We start from the raw sequence: 22,230 nt of genomic DNA, 5'->3' as shown, positions 1-22,230 counted from the left end.
GTATTTTACTGAATTACATATTTTGGTCAATGTCACTGTCATCCACTCAACTACTCAGCTCAGAAACTGAGGAGTCATCCTTCATTTCATCCTTTTGCTCTAGCTCTATACAAAATCTACAGTAACCAAACTCTACAGTTTCTATAGCTGTAACATCTCTTCTACATGTTCTTTCCCCTCAAGCCTCACAGAGAATGATTTACTTCTACTCTTTACTGTCATTCACCTGGACATTTACAACATGCTTCCTAGTTTCCTTGACTCTATTCTTGTACATACACCTCCCTCAATCCTTTATACTGCTGCTAGAGTAATCTTTCTAATTTACAAATCTAATTACATAGTCCCCTGCTTAAAATCCTGGAACAACTGCCCCCTCTGTGCAAAATGAAAGTCATACTTTTTTACTAGGTATTCAAGGTCCTCCGTGAGTTGCCTCCTGTATTAGTTTCCTATTGCTGTAACAAAACAGCAATTACCGAAAACATGGTGGCCTAAAACAATACAGATTTTTTTTCTCTTACAGTTCTGGAGGTCAGAAGGCCAAAATTAGTTTTACTGAGTTAAAGTCAAGGTGTTAACTGGGCTGGTTCCTTTAGGAGGCTCTTGGGAAGAATCCATTCCCTTGCCTTTCCCACTCCTAGAGGCCACTTACACTCCTTAACTTACTCCCCTTCTTCTATCTTCAAGGCCAGGAATGGAGCATCCTGCTTCTGTTGTCACATTGCCTTCTACTTTTTCTGTCGTCAACTCTAACCTTGCTTCCCTCTTCTAAGGACACTTGTGATTATATTTAGAGCCCAACTGGATAATCAGGGATAACCTCCTCACTTCAAGATCCTTAATCACATCTCCATGGTCCCTTTGGCTGTATAAGGTAACATTCATTCCCAAGTTCTGGGGATTAGGACCTGGATATCTTTGTGAGTCATTACTTAGCCCACCATATCCTGCTCCTTCCTCTTTAAGTTTATTCTTTGCCAAACTCCTGACAGCATTTATGCTGTAGCTAGCTACCCCCAATTTTTTCTAGTTCCTTAAAGCATCATACAGTTTCTCATTTTGGTGCCTTTTATTATTATTTTCTTCTCTATCAGGAATGCCCATCCTGCTGTGTCTGGAAAAACTGACTTATAGTTTAAGGATCAGCTCTTGTGTTGACCATTCTATTAAAGCATTTCCCAATTTCTCTTCCTCAGGAGCAAATGACCATTCTTCCTCTTCTTTACTTTGTATAGGTTTTTAACATCACCCAATAACATCTTATTGCATTTATTTATATGTTTTTTTTTTCTTGCCCAAGCTACATGACCTCCTGGATGGTTGGCTTTTATAGATCCACACTTGAGATGTACAGATGTTTACTAATGAGGTAATAAAGATCTAACCCACCTGTAAAAATATTTCCTTCATCCATTACCACATTCACTTCAATCTTCCCCTCATCTGTAAGAGAAGACAGGATTTTGTGCCCAAAACAATAGTAGAAATAGAAGAAAGACAAAGAAGCCACACACTGAAGTACAACACAAAATTCAGCAAATTGTAATGAGTTGCTCTAGAATTTTATCCTGTTTTTTATCAAATGTAAATGTAGAAAGTCAAAGCTCTGATTATAAAAAAGATACTTAATTTCATACAAAGACATCAGTATTTATTCTATTAAGACAAACTGCACATAGTAGAGTACTGCTAGGCTGACATTTAAAAAGTAGCCCTCTCTATTTGCAGATCAGGAAGAACTCCATTTTACTGATTATGAGGGTGACAAGCACTGTAAAAGGGGTAAATGCTCCAATAGGAAAGATCTGACTTGAAGCATTAATAATGTCTATTTCTGTACTGAAATGACAGGTGACATTTAGCTATGTTCTTCCACTATCCACATTCAACATGTATTTAAAAAGCTTGATCAACCTAAATGAATTTTAATATTTTTTTTTAAATTTTGTATTTTTTAAAAACTTTATTTTGTATTTTCCTCTTAAATGAGGGTATTTAGAAGGAACCACCTGATAGATTGTCAGTGCCTCACAGGAAAATGTCTCATCCATTCTCATGTATTTCAATTAGTCCCACAGAAGACTTAGGATGGTCTGAGATAGGTCTCTAATGCTGCTTCCTGTGGGCTCACTGACCTGAACAGGGGTACTCAGGGAGATGGCTGACACTTCCACAACCAAAGTCACTGTTGTGGCATTCCAGTAAACTTTCAAGATACCTGGAAAATGTGGTAGCAAAAAATATCTACATCCTTTCATAGGCAGATCAAAAATATTGGGAAATTATATATTTCTAGTAATAAAAAAACTGTCCTATGGAAAATTCACTTTTTCTGGCAACAGCAAAGGCATAATTAAGTGGCATTGTGTTGAGATGAATATAGACTGGTTGTTATTATTACTACTAATAAAAACTCTATGCTAGGAACTTGCAATGTTTAGGAAAGGTAGCCATTATTCTGTTTTTAACAAAAGGGAACTAAGACTCAGAGGGGTTCATTTGACCAATCTTGCACAGTTAGGAATTTTCAGTGCTGAGATTCAAATCTGTGTCTCATTCCAACTTCTAAATTCTTTCCACAATGCCATTAATCAGAGGAACAAGTGGGATTAATCTCAGGTTTTTGCTGTTTTTCCCATGAGAGTTGTTATCTTGGAAACTTTTCTGAGTAGGTCTTGTGGGTCTTGTATTATGGGGTCCTGCTAACATATGCTAGGTGTGAATTATATAATGGCAAAGTACTTTGAAAATTATTCTCCATCTTGAAATTGTTTCTGGTAGTTCAGAATCTACTCTAGGTAAATGGTTTTTTTTTGTCTCTCTTTTAACACTATTTCCTCCTTATTCTATTTGCTTACTTTCAAACTTTTCTTAACAGATATTCCCTCCATTCTTCTTCTTCTTTTTTTTTTTTTATCTTTTTCTTTTGGTCTGATTATAATCTCATCAGTGCTCTGGCATGTTGCTAAGCTTTGCTGAATCTGTGGATTGGTAACTTCCTAAGTAAAGATGAATTATTATTCATTTCTAACCATATTCATACATATATCTAGTTGAATGTCATGTAGGTATATTAAAGTCAACATGTCTAAAACCGAAACTACTCTCTTGACACTGTAACCTGAACATCTTCCTGAATTCTCCAATTGGCTTATGATATGACTGATGACCTAGCCACCAAAAGGTCTCTGTTTTCTTAAAATTCTTATTTTTCATAATTCACATGTAATCAGTCATCAAACCTATTCATTTTAATTCTAAAATATTTCCCAAATCTCTTATCTGTCATTAAGTTTACTTCCCTTGCTCAGGCCTTATCATCTCTTGTTGCATCATAGCAATATCTTTCAAATTTGAGTCTTCGCTTCCAATAGTGCCTCCTACATTGTCATCAGTATTGACTTCCAAAAGAGAAATACTCTAGAAATATCATTGCCTATAGGATAAAGTCTAAGATCAAGGAGAAAAATAGACAATTCAAGAACAATAGTTGGTATTTTAATATTCCACTCTCAATAAAGGATAGAACAACTAAATAGAAAAGTCAGTAGCATAAAGGAGACTTGAACAATATTATCAACCATGAGAAATTCTTTAGGATATACCAGGCCATAAGTCTCATTCAATTTAAAAGGACTGAAATCATAAAAAAGTATGTCCTCTGACTATCGTGGAATTAATTCAAAATCAACAGCAGGAGAAAATTTGGGAAATTCACAAATATTTGGAAATTCAAAAACACATTTTGAAATAACCCATGGATCAAAGAAGAAATATTGGAAATTAGAAAGTATTTCTAACTGAAAATGAAAACACATCATATTGAGATTTCTGAAATGCAGCTAAAGTAGTGCTTTGAGGAAAATTTATAGTCATAAATAAACACCTATATTAGAAAAGAAAAATTTCAAATTAATAATCTAAATTATCATCTTAAGAATCTAGAAACATAAGAGCAAATGAAATCAAATGTAAGCTGAAAGAAGGAAATAATAGAGATTAGAGCTGAAATCAATAAAATGGAAAGCAGAAAACCAGTAGGGAAAATTAATATCGGCTCTTTGAAAAGATCAACAAAATTGATGAATCTTTAGCTGGGTTAACCAAATAAAAAGAGAAAAGACATGGATCAAAATCAGGAGGGATGACATCACCATCAACTCTACAAGAATTAAAAGGATTATAAAGGGATACTGTGAACAACTTCGTGTCAACAAATTAGACATGAAATGGACAAAATGCTAGAAAGGTACAAATTACCAAAACTAATTCAAGAGGATGAAGGCTCAGCTCCACAGCATGGTATAAGGTCTTTCCAGTCTCAGCAGCCTACCTTTCCAGCCATGTTTCCTGTTTCTTTACAACATGAAGCATATATTCTAGCCACAAGGAAATACTTGCTGCTCTCCTAACATTCATGAATTTGCATGATTTTATGCTTTTGTATGCATTGCTTTCCTCATCTGGAATGCCTTTTATCCCCCCTCAGGTTATCCTTGAGTTTTCTCACATAAGTAAGCACTTGTAAGTATAGGCTCTATATGTACTGTACATGTAGCCTGTGGGTGGGTGCTTGTTTGCTGTGGGTTGTCCCAGCTTTCTTTTCTTTTTCTTTTTATCTTTATTTTTAATTTTTTTTTGAGAGAGAGAGAGAGAGGGAGGGAGGGAGAGAAGGAGGGAGGGAGGGAGAGAGAGAGAGAGAGAGAAAATCCTAAGCAGGCTCCATGCTCAGCATAGAGTCTGATGCAGGGCTTGATCCCACCACCCTGGGAATCAAGAGTTAGAAACTCAACTGACTGAGCCACCCAGGCACCCCTCTTTTTAAAAATTTTAATTCCAGTATAGTTAATGTACAGTTATATTAGTTTCAGGTGTACAGTATAGTGATTCAAGAATTCTATACATCATCCAGTGCTCATCATGACAAGTGCCTTCCTTTAACCCCATGGAATGCCTTTTTTTTTCCCTGAAGAATTTCTATACATTTTTGACAAGTCTTCCTCTGATTCTTTACCTGGTGAACTTAGCTTTTCCCTTCCTCAGGATCTTACTGAATGCATTTTTAGTATTATAGCACAACCGCATAGTGGTATGATGGCCTGTCAGCATGTGAGACTCCTTACTAGATGCTGAACTAGAGGACAGAGAACCATCATCTTCATTTTTATATTCCTAATAGCTTATGTATATTAGGCACTCAATAAAGTCCACTGCAGGAATTGATGAATTCTTGAGGATTGGGTCTCTTTCTTTTTGTTTTTTAATGTTTCTGCACACTCTAAACATGCTCTCAGAAATTCTCACATATAAATGCAAAGTTTCACCGTAGGAGCAGCTCACCATCAGCAGGCAGGTTGCTGAGCAGGTCCAAGTACTCCTCTTCTTCCAGGTCAAAGCCCATATTTTTCATGAAGAGTCCTAACTGATTAACATTAAGCTCCACTCCTTAGGGAAACAAAGGATGGAAGTGAGAAGGGCAAACAATAATGATAAAGTGAAAAATGCTAGGCGTGTCCATGCATTAATTGGAGGGACAACAATCAAAGGAACAATAAATTTGCTTAAATGAAAAGAGCTAGCATGGGAATCAGGAACAGAACCTGCTCTTCATTGTTGTCCAGAAGACTTGACTGTAGCTCTCGGGAGACATTTATAAGGAGAAAAATAAAGGATTGGCAAGTCTGATGAAGACCATCTTTCTAATTCCTCTCTGGAAATGGGACTTGGAATGATAGAGACAAAAGTAATTCCTTCAAAGGTAGTTATGTTAAAAGTAGTAAATGATGAGACAAAAATTTGTTAGGTTGACAAATTTGTCATCACCAAAAATAAATGTGGTTTTTAAAATGTAAATACGAAACATAAGGAATCTCAATTTTACCTGACTGCTCACTCACCTTTGAGAGACCTTATGCCACCCAGCAACTTATGTTTATACAACTTTCCAGCAGCTGTAAGATAGGGCACAATACAGTAATTGGTATGGGAACCTGTTGTAATAATTCAAAACCTAGCAATTTCAGAAAGAACAATTCTTATAGTTTTACTCATTCCCCCCCCCCCCCGTTTATTATATCCCAACTTAAGAGTTAGACCAATAGAAAAAGCTCTCAAGAGAATAAATGTACACACTACTTAAAAAATGTTTATTTACTTTTGGGAGAGAAAGAGAGAGAGAGCACGTGTGGAGAGGGGCAGAGAGAGACGGAGACACAGAATCTGAAGCAGACTCCAGGCTCTGAGCTGTCAGCACAGAGCCTGATCGGGGGCTCAAACTCATGGTCCGTGAGATCACAACCTGAGCTGAAGTCTAATGCTCGACTGACTGAGCCACCTAGGTGCCCTGTACCCACTTTCTGATTTGACAGTTGAAACAATTATTAGTGGTGTCTTTCCATACCTTTCCCATGTCTCTCTTTTCATCTACTTCTCATTTTCTCCTTTTTTTGCTTAAGATAACACATATTAATGCTCACAGGGATAAGAGTAGATACAGTGGGACTCATGAGTGAAGACATGGATGATTTCTGAGCTAAAAAAACCTGACAACCATGACAGGACTTCTTTGAATATTAGTAATGAGTATTTCTACATGTTTTCCACGTGACATCACATAGATGTTGTTTTAGATATTTTCATTGACAAGCCCATGAAAAAGACTCTTCTGCAAGGTAATCCCTCAGTGAGATGTCCTGTGCTGCCAAAACAGGTGTTGTATTTTACAAAAATTCAAACATGGATTTCTACTCCCACATAGGTGGTGGACTAGCATGAATATCTGGTTCCTTCCCCACAAATCAACCCTGAAGAAACTGAAGTCTGAGCAGTGTCTAACCACTGCCCTTAAACCCAACAGGCTGATGTTCACTGGAGCCTGACCTTACACCTTTACCTAAAGCATATTTTCAAACATAGTAATGATGCCCCAAGAGAACAAGGACTCACAGGACAGGACCAAAGTAGCCAGTCATCTGAGGAATATAACTACTTCAAAAACAAACAAACAAACAAACAAACAAACAAACAGACTGAATAATGTATATCATTTGAATAAGAATTATTGGAATAAAAGGACCAGGAATTTAAAATAAGCATGACAGATATGCTTAAGGAGAGAAGATATTAGCAAAATATAAAAAGAACAAGAAAATATGAAAAGAATCAATGGAAATATTAGGTATAAAACATTTGGTATAAAAACAATTTTAATTTTTTTAATGTTTATTTATTTTTGAGAGAGAGCACAAGTAGGGGAGTGGTAGAGAGAGAGAGAGAGAGAGAGAGAATCCTAAGCAGGCTCTGTTCTGTCAGCATGGAGCCAGATGAGGGGCTCAAACCCATGAACTATGAGATCATGAGCTGAGGGGAAGCCGAATGCTCAACCAAGTGAACCACCCAGGCTCCCAGGACACCCAGGCACCTCTGCTATAAAAAAGTTTAAATAAAGAAACACAGCGGATGAGATAGAGTACAAAGGAAATATCTAAAAAATTAATTAGTGGGTAGTTTGATCAGATTGAAGAATTCTCTCAGAGGGCAGCAGAAAAGGATAAAGAGGTGGAAAATGGAAAATTATAAGATATGCCTATAGAAGTAGCGGTGCTAATCTCTGGGTAACAAGAGTTCCAAAGGAGAGAAAAAAAAATGATAAGGAGAAACTATTTGATGAAATAATAATTTAAAATCTCCAGGATTAAAGAAAGATGACTTTATATTAAAATAGCTCATATAGATTTAAATAGAAGATGGAAAATTCCAACCTAGATATACATTATAGCGACTTTAATAATATCAAATAAAAAGAAAATTAAACACAAAAAGAAAATTAAAACACTTCAGAGAGAAAAGAAGGAGACCTATAAAGGAAGAAAAACCAGACTGACATCAGAGTTCTCAACAATAATTCTAGATGCTGCAAGGCAATGGAGTAAAATTAATGGAGAAATATTAAAAGGGCTTCGAACTTAAATACAAATTGTTATTTAAGCATGAGGGCATAACCAAAATATTCCCAAGGACTCAAGGTTTATGATTCATCACACAGAGACCCATATTGAAAACTTTTTAAAAAGAAAGTACTCAGGGGTACCTGGGTGGCTCAGTCGGTGAAGAACTTGACTTCAGCTCAGGTCATGATCTCACAGTTGGTGAGTTCGAGCCCCCCATTGGGCTCTGTGCTGATAGCTCAGAGCCTGGATGGAGCCTCCTTCAGATTCTGTGTCTCCCTCTCTCTCTGCCCCTCCCCCTGTTGTGCTCTGTCTTTCTGTCTCTCAAAACTAAATAAACATTAAAAAAATTTTAGAAAAAGGGCAGTACTCGATAAGTAAAACAAATCTAGGAGTTGTTAGAAGAGGTATGGAAGGGAAAAGTGGCCAAATATCTGGTGAAGTATATTGATTTTTTTTAAAGTCAAGAGAAAAAAGAGTAAGAATATTATCCATAGTAACCCTGACTTAAATCCTAGTTAAATACCAACATAATTGGTATAGCAAACAAGGTAAGTTGACAAATAGGACATGAGAGTATACTAAAATCCTTGTCTTATTTGGGGGATTGATGAATTTAAGAAAGTGAGGTAAGTGGCCATGAATATGGGTCTTAAGGACAACCACTATAATTTTTCAACCTGTAGAATAAAACTTAATGAATCTAATGGGAAATATAAAGACAGAAAAAAGTAATAAGAATACTGTAAATGGAAACTATGAAATATTATAGCAGAACCATGTCCTATAAACAGTAATTATGAAGGAATTTATTAAGGAATTTAACTCAACAATTATAAAATATAGACTCTTAGATGATATTAAAAAATAAAACCAAACAGTGTATTGTCTACAAGTGACATAACAAAAAGACAGTAAAACTTGAAAACAAAAGCATGGATATGAACCAAAAGAAAGCCAGAGTAACAGTACTATACCTGACAAAATAGGATTTAAGGCAAAATATATATTATAAGGGACAAAGAAGGATGTTCTCTTAATGGTGTCTTATAAGTCCTTAGGCCTTCTTTATTCCTTTTCATTTTCTGTCCATTTTGCTTTTCTAATTAGATAATTTCAAATGATCTTTCTTCAGGTTCACTGATTCTTTCTTCTGCTTGTGCCAGCTGGGTTCTTAAGTTTTTAAGCTCATTATTGAATTCTTCAGTTCAGTTATTTTATTTTTCAGCTCCAAAATTTGTTTGGTTCATTTTTACATTTTTCATCTCTATGCTGAATTTCTCATTTTGTTCTTGTATTGTTTTCATTATTTAAATTGTTTATTTGACTTCTCTTGTAGCTCTCTGAGTGTCTTTAGAACAATTATTTTGAATTCTTTGTTAGGTAATTTGTGTATCTCCATTTCTTTGGGGTCAGTAGGAAGTTTACTTCCAGTAGGAAGTTTACTGTGTTCCTTTGGTGGTATCATGTTTCCCTGATTCTTCATGATCCCAATAGACTTGTGTGTGTCTGTGCATTTAAAGAAGCAGTCTCCTATACTTTATATGGGCTGTTTTCAGTAAGGAAAGACCTTCACCCATCTTTAGGGATACACCAGAGTTGTTGCGGCTCTGGGACTAGTGGTACCTGATGCCAAGAGTGGAGATATGTGTTGACTCCAGGTCTGGGGGTATATGGTGTCTTGTCTGCTCACATTCCTGGGGTCCATGACATGAGCAACTCCATGTTCCTTAGTGAGAGCTATGGGGGATCCACAGTGGTTTCAAGGGCTTTTGGGGTCCTCAGTAGCACCTCCAGGTCCAGTGGCTAGGGAACAGGACAGGTGGCAGCAGTGGCTGGAGTTAGTGGTTTGCACATACTCAGCTGTGGGGTCTCACTGCAGGTGAGCCAGGGCTGGCTGCAGACATACTCATAGTAATGTGGGTAGCTGGCTTCTGTGAACAAAAAAACCTTGAGCAAAAATCTTAGTGGCAAAATCTGCAGGAAGTCTGTAGTGGCTGTGTTGACATTTGCTTTCTTCAGTAGTGAAAGCTATTGGGGTCCTCTGTGGAGCAGTGTGCTGGGGTCTGTAATGAGGTCCTCAGTGATGAAAGCTGGGGGTAACTTTCGTATTTGCAAGGGCTATTGAAGTCATCAGCAGCAAAAATTGCTGGGGCCATTTGCAGATGAGGTCACTGGGAACTGTGGTTGCTCCCACTATAAACTGATAATGGTTTCCCTTTCCCTTCTTCCTTGTTCTTAGACATCTTTAGATGTCTTACCTTTGTTGGTCACCAGGTGGAGTGAAACGTAAGCAGGTCCTTTGTGCAGTGCCCCAAAGGCTTGGAAAGTTGGTCACTTACTCCATTCTCCTTTTCTTAGGAGGGGAACTCTTTTGGGCTGGGGAGTTTCCTCTCGGCACTGAGCAATGTTGGCCTAAGGGTGATGCAGGCAAAATGAAGCTGTTCTTTTTACTCTTTTTGTGTGGTTATTCATGGGTTTTCTTGATCCACTGTATTGCTTCAGGTTTTTAAGTGGACTCCTGAGCTCTCCCAGAGCTATTTTTGTTTGTGGATAGCTGTCTAATTGTTGATCTTTGTTGGGGGAAGGAGGCTAGGGTCTCCTACTCTGCCACCTTGGTAACATCTCTCCCCCAAGTAGTTTTTAAGAAATGATATTAACTTATAAAATTTTTTAAATGTTTATTTTTGAGAGGGAGAGAAAGACAGACAGACAGACATGAGCTGGGGAGAGGCAGAGTGAGAGGAAGACACAGAATCTGAAGCAGGCTCCAGGCTCTGAGCTGTCAGCACAGAGCCCGACATGGGGCTTGGACTCATGAACCATGAGATCATGACCTGAGCTGAAGTCAGATGCTTAACTGACTGAGCCACCCAGGCGCCCCTAGAAACGATATTAACTTAAAAACAATGTTTACTTATTTATTTTTCAAGAGAGACACACACACACACACAGAGAGAGAGAGAGAGAGAGAGAGAGAGAGAGAGAGACAGAGAGAGCAAGCCAGGGAGGGGCAGAGAGAAAGGGAGAGAGAAATCCCAAGCAGGTTCTCCACTGTCAGTGCACAACCTGAGGTGTGGCTCAATCTCATGAACTGTGACATCATGACCTGAACTGAAACCAACGGACACTTAACTGACTGAGCCACCCAGGTGCCTCCAAAATGGTATTTATGTAGGAATTTTCTTCTGAACCTTTGCTCAGAAAATGTCTTATTTTGTGACATATCAGATTACTATCCAAAATCTATAAAGAACTCATCAAACTCACCCCCCCAAATAAATAAACCAGTGAAGAAATGGGCAAAAGACATGAATAGACACTTTTCCAAAGAAGACATCCAGATGGCTAACAGACACATAAAAAGACACTCAACATCACTCATCATCAGGGAAATACAAATCAAAACCACAATGAGGTATAACCTCACACCTGTCAGAATGGCTAACATTAACAACTCAGGCAACAACAGATGTTGGTGAGGATGCAGAGAAAGAGGAACACTTTTGCACTGCTGGGGGGAATGCAAACTGGTGCAGCCACTGGGGAATACAGTATGGAGGCACCTCAAAAAATTTAAAATAGAACTACCCTATGAATGGATAAAGAAAATGTGGTATATATACACAATGGAATATTATTAGGCCATCAAAAAGAATGAAATCTTGCCATTTGCAACAATGTGGATGGAACTAGAGTGTATTATTCTAAGCTAAATTAAGTCAAAGACATAGGATTTCACTCATATGTGGAATTAAAGAAACAAAACACATGAACATAGTGGAAAGGAAAGAAAAATAAGATAAAAGCAGAAAGGTAGGCAAACCGTAAGAGACTCTTAAATACAGAGAACAAACTGAGGGTTGCTGGATGGATATTGGTGGGAAAATGTGCTAAATGGGTGATGGGCATTAAGGAAGGCACTTGGGATGAGCACTGGGTGTTATATGTAAGTGATGGATCACTAAATTCTACTCCTGAAAGCATTATTACACTATATGTTAAGTAATTTGGATTTAAATAAAAAATAATTAATTAAAAAAAGAAAATGTCATATTTTGAAATATGTGAGGATATGAATTTTATTCTCATACTTGATTGATAGGTTAGCTGGATATAGAATTCTAGGTTGGAAACAAATTTTCTAATAATTTTCAAGGTATTACACAATTGTCTTTCATCTTCAAGAGTTGTGGAGAAGTCCAATACCATTCACATACCCCCAACTTTCTATGTGACCTGCTTCTTTCTCTTTGGAAACTTTTATAATTTCTTTATTTCTGGTGTTCTGATTATTTTACAACCTACTCTGATATGAATCTTTTTCTTTCTTTTCTTTTTTTTTTTTAGTTTAATTATTTTTGAAAGAGAGAGAGAGTAAGCAAGCAAGCATGAGTGGGTGAAGAACAGAGAATGGGAAACAGAGAATCCCAAGCAGGCTCCACAATGACAGTGCAGATGTGGCGCTTGATCTCATGAACCATGAGATCATGACCTGAGCCAAATTCAAGAGTTAGTTGCTTGACTGACCGAGACATGTAGGAGCCTCGGGTGTGGATCTTTTCCTATTCTTTGGAGTGGTAGGTACTTGGTGAGCCTTTTCAGCCTGGAGTCACATTCTTTCAGATTTGAAGACATTTTTTTAGTAGGATTTATTTTACAGTTTGTTCCTCTATTTTCTTTGTTTCCTCTTTTTGGGACTCCTTCTATTATTCAGTTGTCAGAGTTGTCAGACTGATTTTCTTATTTTTTTTTCTATTTTCCATCTTTTTTGTATTTTTGTTCCAATTTCCAAATTCATCTTCCAGCCCAATGAATTTCTAAATTTTTAGCGCTTTTTTTCCCAAAGAGCTTTTTTCTTTAAAAAAAAAAAAGTTTGTTTATTTTGAGAGAGAGAGTTTGAGAGAGAGAGAGAGAATATATGCAAGCTAGGGAGGGGTAGAGAGACAGGGAGAGAGAGAATCCCAAGCAGGCTCCACATTCAGCATGGAGCCTGACATGAGGTTCTATTTCAACAACTGAGAGATCATGACCTGAACTGAAATCAAGAGTCAGCTGCTTAACTGAGTGTGCCACCAAGGTGCACCTCCAAAAGAGCTTTAAAAAAGTTTTTAGAGTGCTCCTTTTTTTTCAATTAAAAAAAATTTTTTAATGTTTTTATTTATTTTGAGAGAGAGAGAGAGAAAGAGACCAAGCCCAAGTGGGGAAGGGACAGAGAGAGGGTGTGACACAGAATCCAAAGCAGGCTCCAGGCTATGAGCTGTCAACACAGAGCCTGATGCAGGGCTTGAAATTGTGAACCATGAGATCATGATCTGAGCTGAAGTCAGATGCCTAACCCACTGAGCCCCCCAGGAGCCCCGTTACAAATTTTTTTTTATGTTTACTTATTATTGAGAAACAGAGACAGCATGTGAGCTGTGAGATCATGACCTGAGCCAAAGTTGGACGCTTAACTGACTGAGCCACCCTGGTGCCCCATAGCGTGCTCCTATTCATAGTGTGTCCTAGCTTGTTGTACAGCCTCCTTTTCTTGTTTTGTAACTAGGGCTTTTCTCATCTTTCTGAAGATATTAGTTAAAATTGTTTTGAATTATTTTTCTGCTTTCTCCCTTGAGTATAGTAGTCTCCCCTTATCTTCAGTTTCACTTTCCCTGGTTTCAGTTACTTGTGTCAACTGTGGTCTGGAAGCAGATGACCTTCCTTCTGATGTATTATCCAAAGGTCAATAGTAGCCTAATGCTAATCACAATGCCTCCATAATTCATTTCACTTCATCTAATCATGTAGGCATTTTATCATCTCACATCATCACAAGAAGAAGAGCGAACACAGTACAATAAGATATTGAGAGAGACACAGACAGAGCACATTCATGTAATGTTTATTATGGTGTATTTTTATAATTGTTCTATTTGATTTTTAGTTATTAGTGTTAATCTCTTACTATGCCTAATTTATAAATTAAACTTTATCATAGGTATGTTTGCATAGGAAAAAAACATATATAGTCTGGTACTATCCATGGTTTCAGACATCCCCTGGGGGCTTTGGAACATATCCCCATGCATAAAGGGGGATTACTGTACTTCCTCCAAGTTCCTTCCTTTCTGCTAGCTCTTATTTCTGTCCTTCATGTAACAAACCTTTCTTACAAGTCATATGATTCTTGGTTGTTTCTGTTTAAGGGTGAGGTGTTTTTGTTTTAGTAGTACACATGTTATTATCTATCTTTTCATTGCAAGCTGAAGATCTAAGTATATGAATAAAGGATATTAGAATTCACTGCCAGCATCTAGGCAGGCCAATGGGAGAAGATGATGGGGGATCTCACCATGCTACACGCTGACTTTCATGTAATTTCCTTGTTTCAGTAGAAAATTCACTCCCAACCTTGGCTGGGTCTGATGTCTGAGAATCTCCCCAGTTTAACCTCTCCAGAGAGTAAATCTCTATGCTGCATGGATAAGAAATACTTGCTTAGCTGTGGAGCGAGGAAGGGGATCTGTCGATTGCACTGATCTTTTTAAAGACTTTCAGCCATATCTCATACTCCTGACTTTAGAGGTAACTGGTGCCTCTATTTCCTGAGCTGTTTACAGTTTTGTGACATGAAGTAGCCCTATTTTTTTAATATTTTATTTTTAAGTAGTATCTATACCCCACATGGGGCTTGAACTCACAATCCTGAGATTAAGAGTTGCGTGGTCTACTGACTGAGCCAACCAGGTGCCCCTGAAGTGGACGCCTTCTTGTTTGCTTCTCCTTTCAGGCTCAGTTTTCACCTTTTATGGTCTTTCATGCAATTTGTTTTTCAAAATTTAACTGACATCTCTTATCTGCTATAATATTCTCTTCTCTTAGTCTTTGTGGAAATATTTAATTTGTTTTAAAATTAAAAGAAATTTTTAATTTGTTTTAAAATTAAAAGAAAATTTTTATTTCTTTTACATCTTTTTGGTATTTTAGAAAGTGGTAAAGATAAATGCAAATATTAAAAAAAGATTGCCATGTTTAGCCAGAAGGTCAAAATATGTATCTCTGTCTTATCTAGTCAACTAGATTATGAACATTTTAAGTGCAAAGACTCTGTGTTATTTTGAGCAGTGAGCTTCTGGCACATACCTTCATAGCTCCTGAATCCAGAAAAATGCCTTAAATATAGAAATCATTTAATAAACATAACTGGAGTTCTGAAATAGAAAATCTAATAATTAATATCTTTAGATTTTAAACATTAATTTTTTCATATTTTCACAGCCACTATTTGGTTATCTTCACCACCATCATCATAGATACGCATTGTTATTATCCTGTTCCACAGATAGATTATATAAGAATTATTGATTAGTTTGAGTCAAGCTCATAAAGTACTTGTCCACATAATGTGAATGTGTACTCAGCATGAAACTGTGCATGGTTCCCGAAACTTGCCATGGTTAGGTATCCCTCTTTGACTTTTTCCATGCTTTTACTTTTGGTTCTTCATACCCCCTACCGTCAAACCTTTCAGGCCTATTTAAAGTAATAACCACTCTGTGAGGTCTTAGACACTCCAGGAATAGTTGGTCAATATCTCCTTTGCAGTTTCATAGCAGAATAGATATTTATTAATATTATAGCACGCATCACAGTGTATAGCATTTCTTTCTGTTTTGTATGTGCTGTCCATCTCTAACTGATGGGCTTTTTAGGACCTGGGCTATGCCTCATTCATCTTTGTAACCCTTTGTAGTATTATGTCTCATACCTTATGGCAACCAATAAACTTTTAGGGGGTGGATGAATACCTCATTGGTAATTTAAACACTCACCATCAAGTGGCAAACTTTTCATCAACACAGAGTTCTCCCTCAGTCTGAGTCTTAACCCAATGTTTTTCAGAATATTTTCCAGGTCTTCATAGTGAATTTCTTCCCCTTAAAAAAGAAAATAATGGTAGAGGGTCAAATTTCAAGCTTTACATCATCATCATATCAACTATTTTTGTGTAGCATCACCCTCAAATATAGGGTAAAAAGTAATGGAAACATTAAGTGTTGTCTAATTACATAAAATTAGAAGGGAGATTCAGAAATAGAACTTCTTTTTGTAAAATGTTAGGAACAAGGAATTAATACAACATGCAGAAAGTTGGTATTTTAACAGCCCACTTAATTTACTGGTGTAAATAATTTTGTCAGCATGCACCATTTGCTATATTGTTTTATTTTTGCCTGAATTATGAGCTTGTTCATCTGGTCATATTACTGGTATGTGCAATCTGCCTTCGAATTTTGTCACTAGCACAGTAGAAAATAAAATTATACTATTGACACTCCAAAGAACATAGGGGTTGTTACTTCAACGTTATACTGTGGCCTTTTGCATAAGATGTAGATAGCAACTGATTATACTAATAACATTTAGTTTCTAAAGTTTTTCTTTAATTATGTATACATTACCAATTAAAAGAGATAAAATGACAGAATTATTATGTCATGGATAGGATAACAGAAAATACTTTAAAATGGATAAAGATTTGTTATATATGCACAATGGAATATTACTCAGCCATCAAAAAGAATGATATTGTGCCATTTGCAATGACATGGATGGAGCTAGAATGTATCATGCTAAGCGAAATAAGTTAGTCAGAGAAAGACAAATGACATATAATTTCACTCATATATGGAATTTAAGAAACAAGACAGATGAACATATGGGAAGGGAGGAAAAGAAGAGAAGACAGCAAACTACAAGAAACTTAAAAAAAAGAGAACAAACTGAGGGTTGATGGAGGGAGGTGGATGGGAGATGGGCTAGATGGGTGATGGGTATTAAGGAGGGCACTTGTAATGAGCACTGGGTGTTGTATGAAAATGATGAATCACTGAATTCTACCCTTGAAACCAATATTGCACTGTATGTTGACCAAAATTTAAATAAAAAAATAATTGGGATGAGGTGGCCAAGTGGTTAAGGCAATGGACTTCTGAATAAAAAAGAATTATTTTAATATAGGAAAAAAATAACTTCTTTTGTTAAGTATTAAGAAATTTTTTTTGAAGTGGGCTCCACCTCCAGTGTGAGGCTTGAACTCACAACCCTGAGATCAAGAGTTGGATCCTCTACAGACTAAGCCAGCCAGGTGCCCCAAGAGATTATTTTTATTATGCTTTATCATTATTTCTTCTCACTCACCTAGAAGTTCATGTACTTCATCCAGAAGTTTATCCAGTTTAACCCTCCTCTCATCTACAAGACAAGACAAAAATTAGGTATAGTTCCACTATGGACTGAAGTGTGTCCCCTCAAATTCCTAGTTTGAAGCCCTAACCTCTGATTTGACTGATTGGAGATAAGGTATTTAGGAGGTAATTAAGGTTATGAGGTCATAAGGGTGAGGCCCAACTCTGATAGGACTGTGGCCTTATAGGAAGAGGAAGATAACTCTTTCTCTTTCCGTCTCTCCATTTCTCCCCCTGTATCTCTCCCTGTCTCTCTCCCTCTTTCCTATCTCCCTGCCATGTGAAGACACAGTGAGAAGACAGCCTCTGCAAGCATGGAAGACAATCCCCATCAGAAACTGAATCAGCTAGTACCTTGATCTTGGATTTCCCTGCATCCAGAACTGTGAGAGAATACATGTCTGCTGTGTAAGTCACACAGACTATGGTATTCTGTTATGGGAGCCTGAGCACACTAATTCAGGTTCCCATTACATAAAATTCTTAAACTGCAGAGTAAAGTATAAGGATTTAGCAGTGGCCTAAAATTTTTTTTCTAATTAGATATTTTATTTTCATACTGTAAAGCAAAAGGTCGAAAAAGGAAAAAAAAATCTAAATAAGATAGAGACATCTATTCTACTCCTTTTTCTTTTTGTGTTCCTCACTCATCAGAATGGAAGAAGAGAAATTCTTTCCATTTTTTGTTTTTTTATATCTGCTTTATTGAGGTATAATTAACAAATAAAATTGTAATATATTTAAGGTGTACATCCTGGTGATTTGATATATGTATACATGAGAGGAATCCCCCATCTAAACTAACACATCTATCACCGATTATATTTGTCTTCTTGTGTGTGTGAGGATATTTAAATTCTATTCTCTTAGCAAATTTCAATTATATAATACAGTGCTATCAACCTTATTTTTCATTAGGTCCTCTGTCCTTACTCATCTTAGAGCTGGGAGTTGGTGCCCTATTGCCGTTTTGTTAATAATCATTTTCTGGCTGTTTCATAATTCCTTTGATACTTTCTTCTCTTCATTTCTTCCTTTATAATTTGATTATTTTCAGGAGTGTTATGCTTAGATTCCTTTCTCTTTCTCTTTTGTCTACTGACTGTAGGTTTTTGCTTTGTGGTTACCAGGAGGCTTACATAAAACATATTCATAATAGTCTATTTTAAGCTTATAAAAACTTAACTAAGAATGCATACCAAAGGTATAAATTTCTATTCTCCTCTCCTTTTATGTTTTTGTTATCACAACTTACATCCTTTACCTTGTGTATCCATTAACAAATTGTTAACTAAAAATGTAGTTATAGTTATTTTTAATACTTTTGTCTTTTAATGTTCATACTAGATTAGTAAGTGATATACCCCCTACTATTACATTAGAATATTCTGAAATTAACTGTACATTTACCTTTAGCAGTGAGATTTACATTTTCATATGTTTTCCTGTTACTAGTTAAGCACCTCTTGTTTCAGTTTGAAGAAGTTTTTTTAACATTTCTTGCAAGGCTGCTCTAGTGGTGATGGACTCCTTCAGCTTCCGCTTGTCTGGAGAACTATTTCTCTTTCAATTCTGAAAGACAACTTTGCCAAGTAGAGCATCCTTGGTTGGCAAGTTTTTTTCTTCTCTCACTTTGAATATATAATGTCACTCCTCTCTGGCCTACCAAGTTTCTCCTGAAAAATCTGCTGATAGTCTTATGGGGTTTTCCTTGTATATAACAAGTTGTTTTCTTCTTTCCATATTTAAGATTTACCCCTTGATTTTAACAATTGTAATGCATCTTAGTGTGGCTAGCTTTGATTTATCTTATTTGGGGCTACCTGAGTTTCCTGAATCCTCATGTCTGCTTCTTTTCTCAGGTTGGGGAAGTTTCCAGGCATTATTTCTTTGAATAGGCTTTCTGTCCTGTTCTCTCTCTCTTCTCCTTCTGGGAGCCCTATAATGTGAACATTGGTCCACTTCCTGGTGTTCCATAAATCCCTTAAGCTATTTTCACTCTTTTTCATTCTTTTACTTTTAGCTCTTCTATTTGGGTAAATTCCACTGCCCTGTATTTTGAGTTTGCTGGTTGTTTCTTCCACTTGATTGAGTCTACTGTTGAACCCCTCTACTGAATTTTTCAGCTGAGTTATTTTATTCTTCAGCTTTCTGATTTCTCTTTGGTACCTTCTTATGTTTTCTATCTCTTTGTTGAAATTCTCACTTTGTTCGTGCATTGTTCTCTTGACCTCAATAAGCATCTTTATGATCATTATTTTGAACTCCTTATCAGGTAAATCATTTATCTCCATTTCATTGAGGTCTGTTTCTGGACTTTTATCTTGTCCTTTTGTTTGGAACATATTCCTTTGCTTCTTCAATTTCCTTGACTCTGCTGGTTTCTGTACATTACATAAAAGAGCCACCTCTTTTAGTCTTTTTAACTTTTTTTTAATTTTAAGTTTTTAATTATAGTTAACAGTGTTGTATTAGTTTCAGGTGTACAATATAGTGATTCAGCATTTCTATATATCACCCTGTGCTCATCACAAGTATACACCTTGATCTTCCCTTACTTCCCTCCCCTCTGGTAACCATCAGTTTGTTCTCTATAATTAAGAGTCTATTTCTTGCTTTGCTTCTCTCTTATTTTTTCTCTTTGCTTGTTTGTTTGGTTTCTTAAATTCCATATGAGTGAAATCGTATGCTATTTGTTTTGCTCTGACCTATTTGTCTTAGCATTATACTCTCTAGCTCCATCCATGTTGCAAATGGCAAGATTTCATTCTTCTTTTTATGGCTGAATAATATTCCATTGTATATATATATATAGCACATTTTCTTTATCCATTTATCAATCATCATCTCGATAGAGTGGTCTTATGTAGGAGGTAAACCTTATTTGTTCAGCTTAGTGAGAACTCCTGGTTGTTTCTCAAACCCATGTGTTTATCTAAGCTGTCTTTGTTTTCAGGGGCTACCAGGAGTTGAGGATGTGCCAAGACTTGTCAGTGTCCCAAAATGTAAGATCTCAGGCAGCACCTTGATGCAAGCTGATTTTTTCATTTTTTAACTCATCAAAAAGTATTTGCTGGATGCCTACATATATGCCAGGCTCTATTTTCAGTGCTAGAAATACAAAGCAAACAACATGAAGTCTCTGCTTCTGTTGCAGCAATTACCAACGTCAGAGCAACCACTGGGTTACGAACAATTTCAGAATGACCAATAGAGCATTGAATTAAAACAGAAATTTATTTAAAGTGCTCTATCTCTTTGTTCCTTAGATTTATTTGGGTATCTTTGTTTCTTTGGTTATATTTTTAAAAGTCAGTTCTTGGTAACCTGTTTTACAGAGCAGAGGCAATAATATTTATTTTGAGGTTTTTAGCTAGACTGCCCTCCAGATAATTTAGGGTGGGGCCACATTCCAATTCCAACAGGAGTTTTATAATCTTGTCTGGCTCATGTGTTACACATGTGAAAAAGAAATAGTTTGAGACAAGAAATAGGAGACTACTTTTTTGACAAGCATTTTAACAACGCTTGATTTCAAGCATGATCAGATCATATTAGATAAACTCATAAACCAACACTTCTAGGATGCTTATCAAACTGTTAATTAATCCACAGAATCATTCCAAGATACTAAAGATGTTAAGATGCTCAAGATACTAAGACTTAAATAGAGTGCTTTGATCAAATGCTATTGCTGAAAACCATGCCAAAAAGTGCTAATCCTAGATAAATATACTAATTATATTTTTCTCTATATCATAAAGGTTAGCTATTTCAACAAATTAACTATAGTGGGGGTTGCTTATTTAAAATTAAGATTCATAGGGGGGCCTGGGTGGCTCAGTTGGTTAAGCTTCCGACTTCGGCTCAGGTCATGATCTCACAGTTCCTGGGTTTGAGCCCCACATCGGGCTCTGTGCTGGCAGCTCGGAGCCTGGAGCCTGCTTCGGATTCTGTGTTTCCTCTCTCTACCCCTGCCCTGCTCGCGCCCTGCCCTGCCTCTCTCTCTCTCTCCAAAATAAATAAATAAGCATTTAAAAAATAAAATTAAGATTCATAGCCTCCACCTAAACATATTTGATCATAGTCTTGAGGGGGCAGGTAATTTCTGTGTAATTTAAAGTTTGATACCTGTGAATTAATTTTAATGTGATTATTAGATATATGCTGTATATATTTTACAATAGCACAAATAACATTTAACAGTTTCCAGCACCCTTCCCCATTTCTTTTGTTGCTTTCTGAATTCCTTTATAATTTTCTCTCCCTACCCCTCAAAAATACTTTTTTGTTTGCTTTATTTTTTTTCACTTTTATTTTTTAACATGTTTATGTATTCATTTGGTTGGGGGAGGGGCAGGGAGACAAGAAGAGAGAGAATCCCAAGCAGGCCCTGCAATGTCAGCATAGAGCCTAACATGGGGCTCGATCTCACAAACTTCAAGATCATGACCTGAGCCAAAATCAGTTAAGCCAGATGCTTAACTGACTGAGTCACCCAGGTGCCCCTGTTTAGCTTAATTTTTTAACTTGTTTACTTGATCCCAACACTGATTTTCATCTCATTTTGGTATTCTCTGGCATAGGAACTCTTCAAGCAGCAATATAAGCAATTATTGATATTTTATTTAAGATTAATGTTGAGACAATATATCTCCATTCTTTAGGATTGGGTATCTATAAACTTCTGGCTTTTTCCATGAAATTAGTAAGTATGTTTAAGATCTTCCTACAGAGCTCGGTGTGGGAAGATGGCGGCGTAGGAGGACGCTGAGCTCACCGCATCCTGCGGATCACTTAGATTCCACCCACACCTGCCTAAATAACCCAGAAAATCGCCAGAAGACTAGCAGAACAGATTCTCCAGAGCCAAGCACAGACGAGAGGCCCACGGAAGAGGATAGGAAGGGCGGAGAGGTGGTGTGTGCTACATGGACTGGCGGGAGGGAGCTGGGGCAGAGGGGTGGCCCGCCGGCCAAGCAGAGCCCCCGAGTCTGGCTTACAAAAGCGGAGGGGCCGGACGGAGTGTGTTCTGACAGCAAGCGGGACTA

At 36.9% G+C, this 22,230-nt stretch overlaps 1 protein-coding gene across 10 annotated transcripts in view; it reads right to left on the bottom strand.

The window, feature by feature from the left end:
* The window catches only part of EFCAB3 (EF-hand calcium binding domain 3), a 151,294-nt gene that overhangs the window by 93,874 nt on the left and 35,190 nt on the right, over positions 1-22,230 (bottom strand). For 8 of the 10 annotated variants that reach the window (XM_053211588.1, XM_053211582.1, XM_053211580.1 and 5 more), the window contains 5 exons: positions 17,133-17,186; positions 15,764-15,868; positions 5,901-5,954; positions 5,344-5,448; positions 1,393-1,446 (listed from right to left, as the gene is read on the bottom strand). In XM_053211588.1, coding sequence (XP_053067563.1) covers positions 1,393-1,446; positions 5,344-5,448; positions 5,901-5,954; positions 15,764-15,868; positions 17,133-17,186 — 372 coding nt within the window. Of the gene's footprint in view, positions 1-1,392; positions 1,447-5,343; positions 5,449-5,900; positions 5,955-15,763; positions 15,869-17,132; positions 17,187-18,589; positions 19,445-22,230 lie in introns of those variants that run through there. The other 2 variants (XM_053211589.1, XM_053211581.1) reach the window with 2 other exon arrangements.

This window comes from Acinonyx jubatus, chromosome E1, assembly GCF_027475565.1.
Source record: "Acinonyx jubatus isolate Ajub_Pintada_27869175 chromosome E1, VMU_Ajub_asm_v1.0, whole genome shotgun sequence".
In the NCBI taxonomy this organism is placed as follows: domain Eukaryota; kingdom Metazoa; phylum Chordata; class Mammalia; order Carnivora; family Felidae; genus Acinonyx; species Acinonyx jubatus.
The sequence above is the reverse complement of the archived record's forward strand: the minus strand, read 5'-3'. Positions and strand labels throughout refer to the sequence as shown.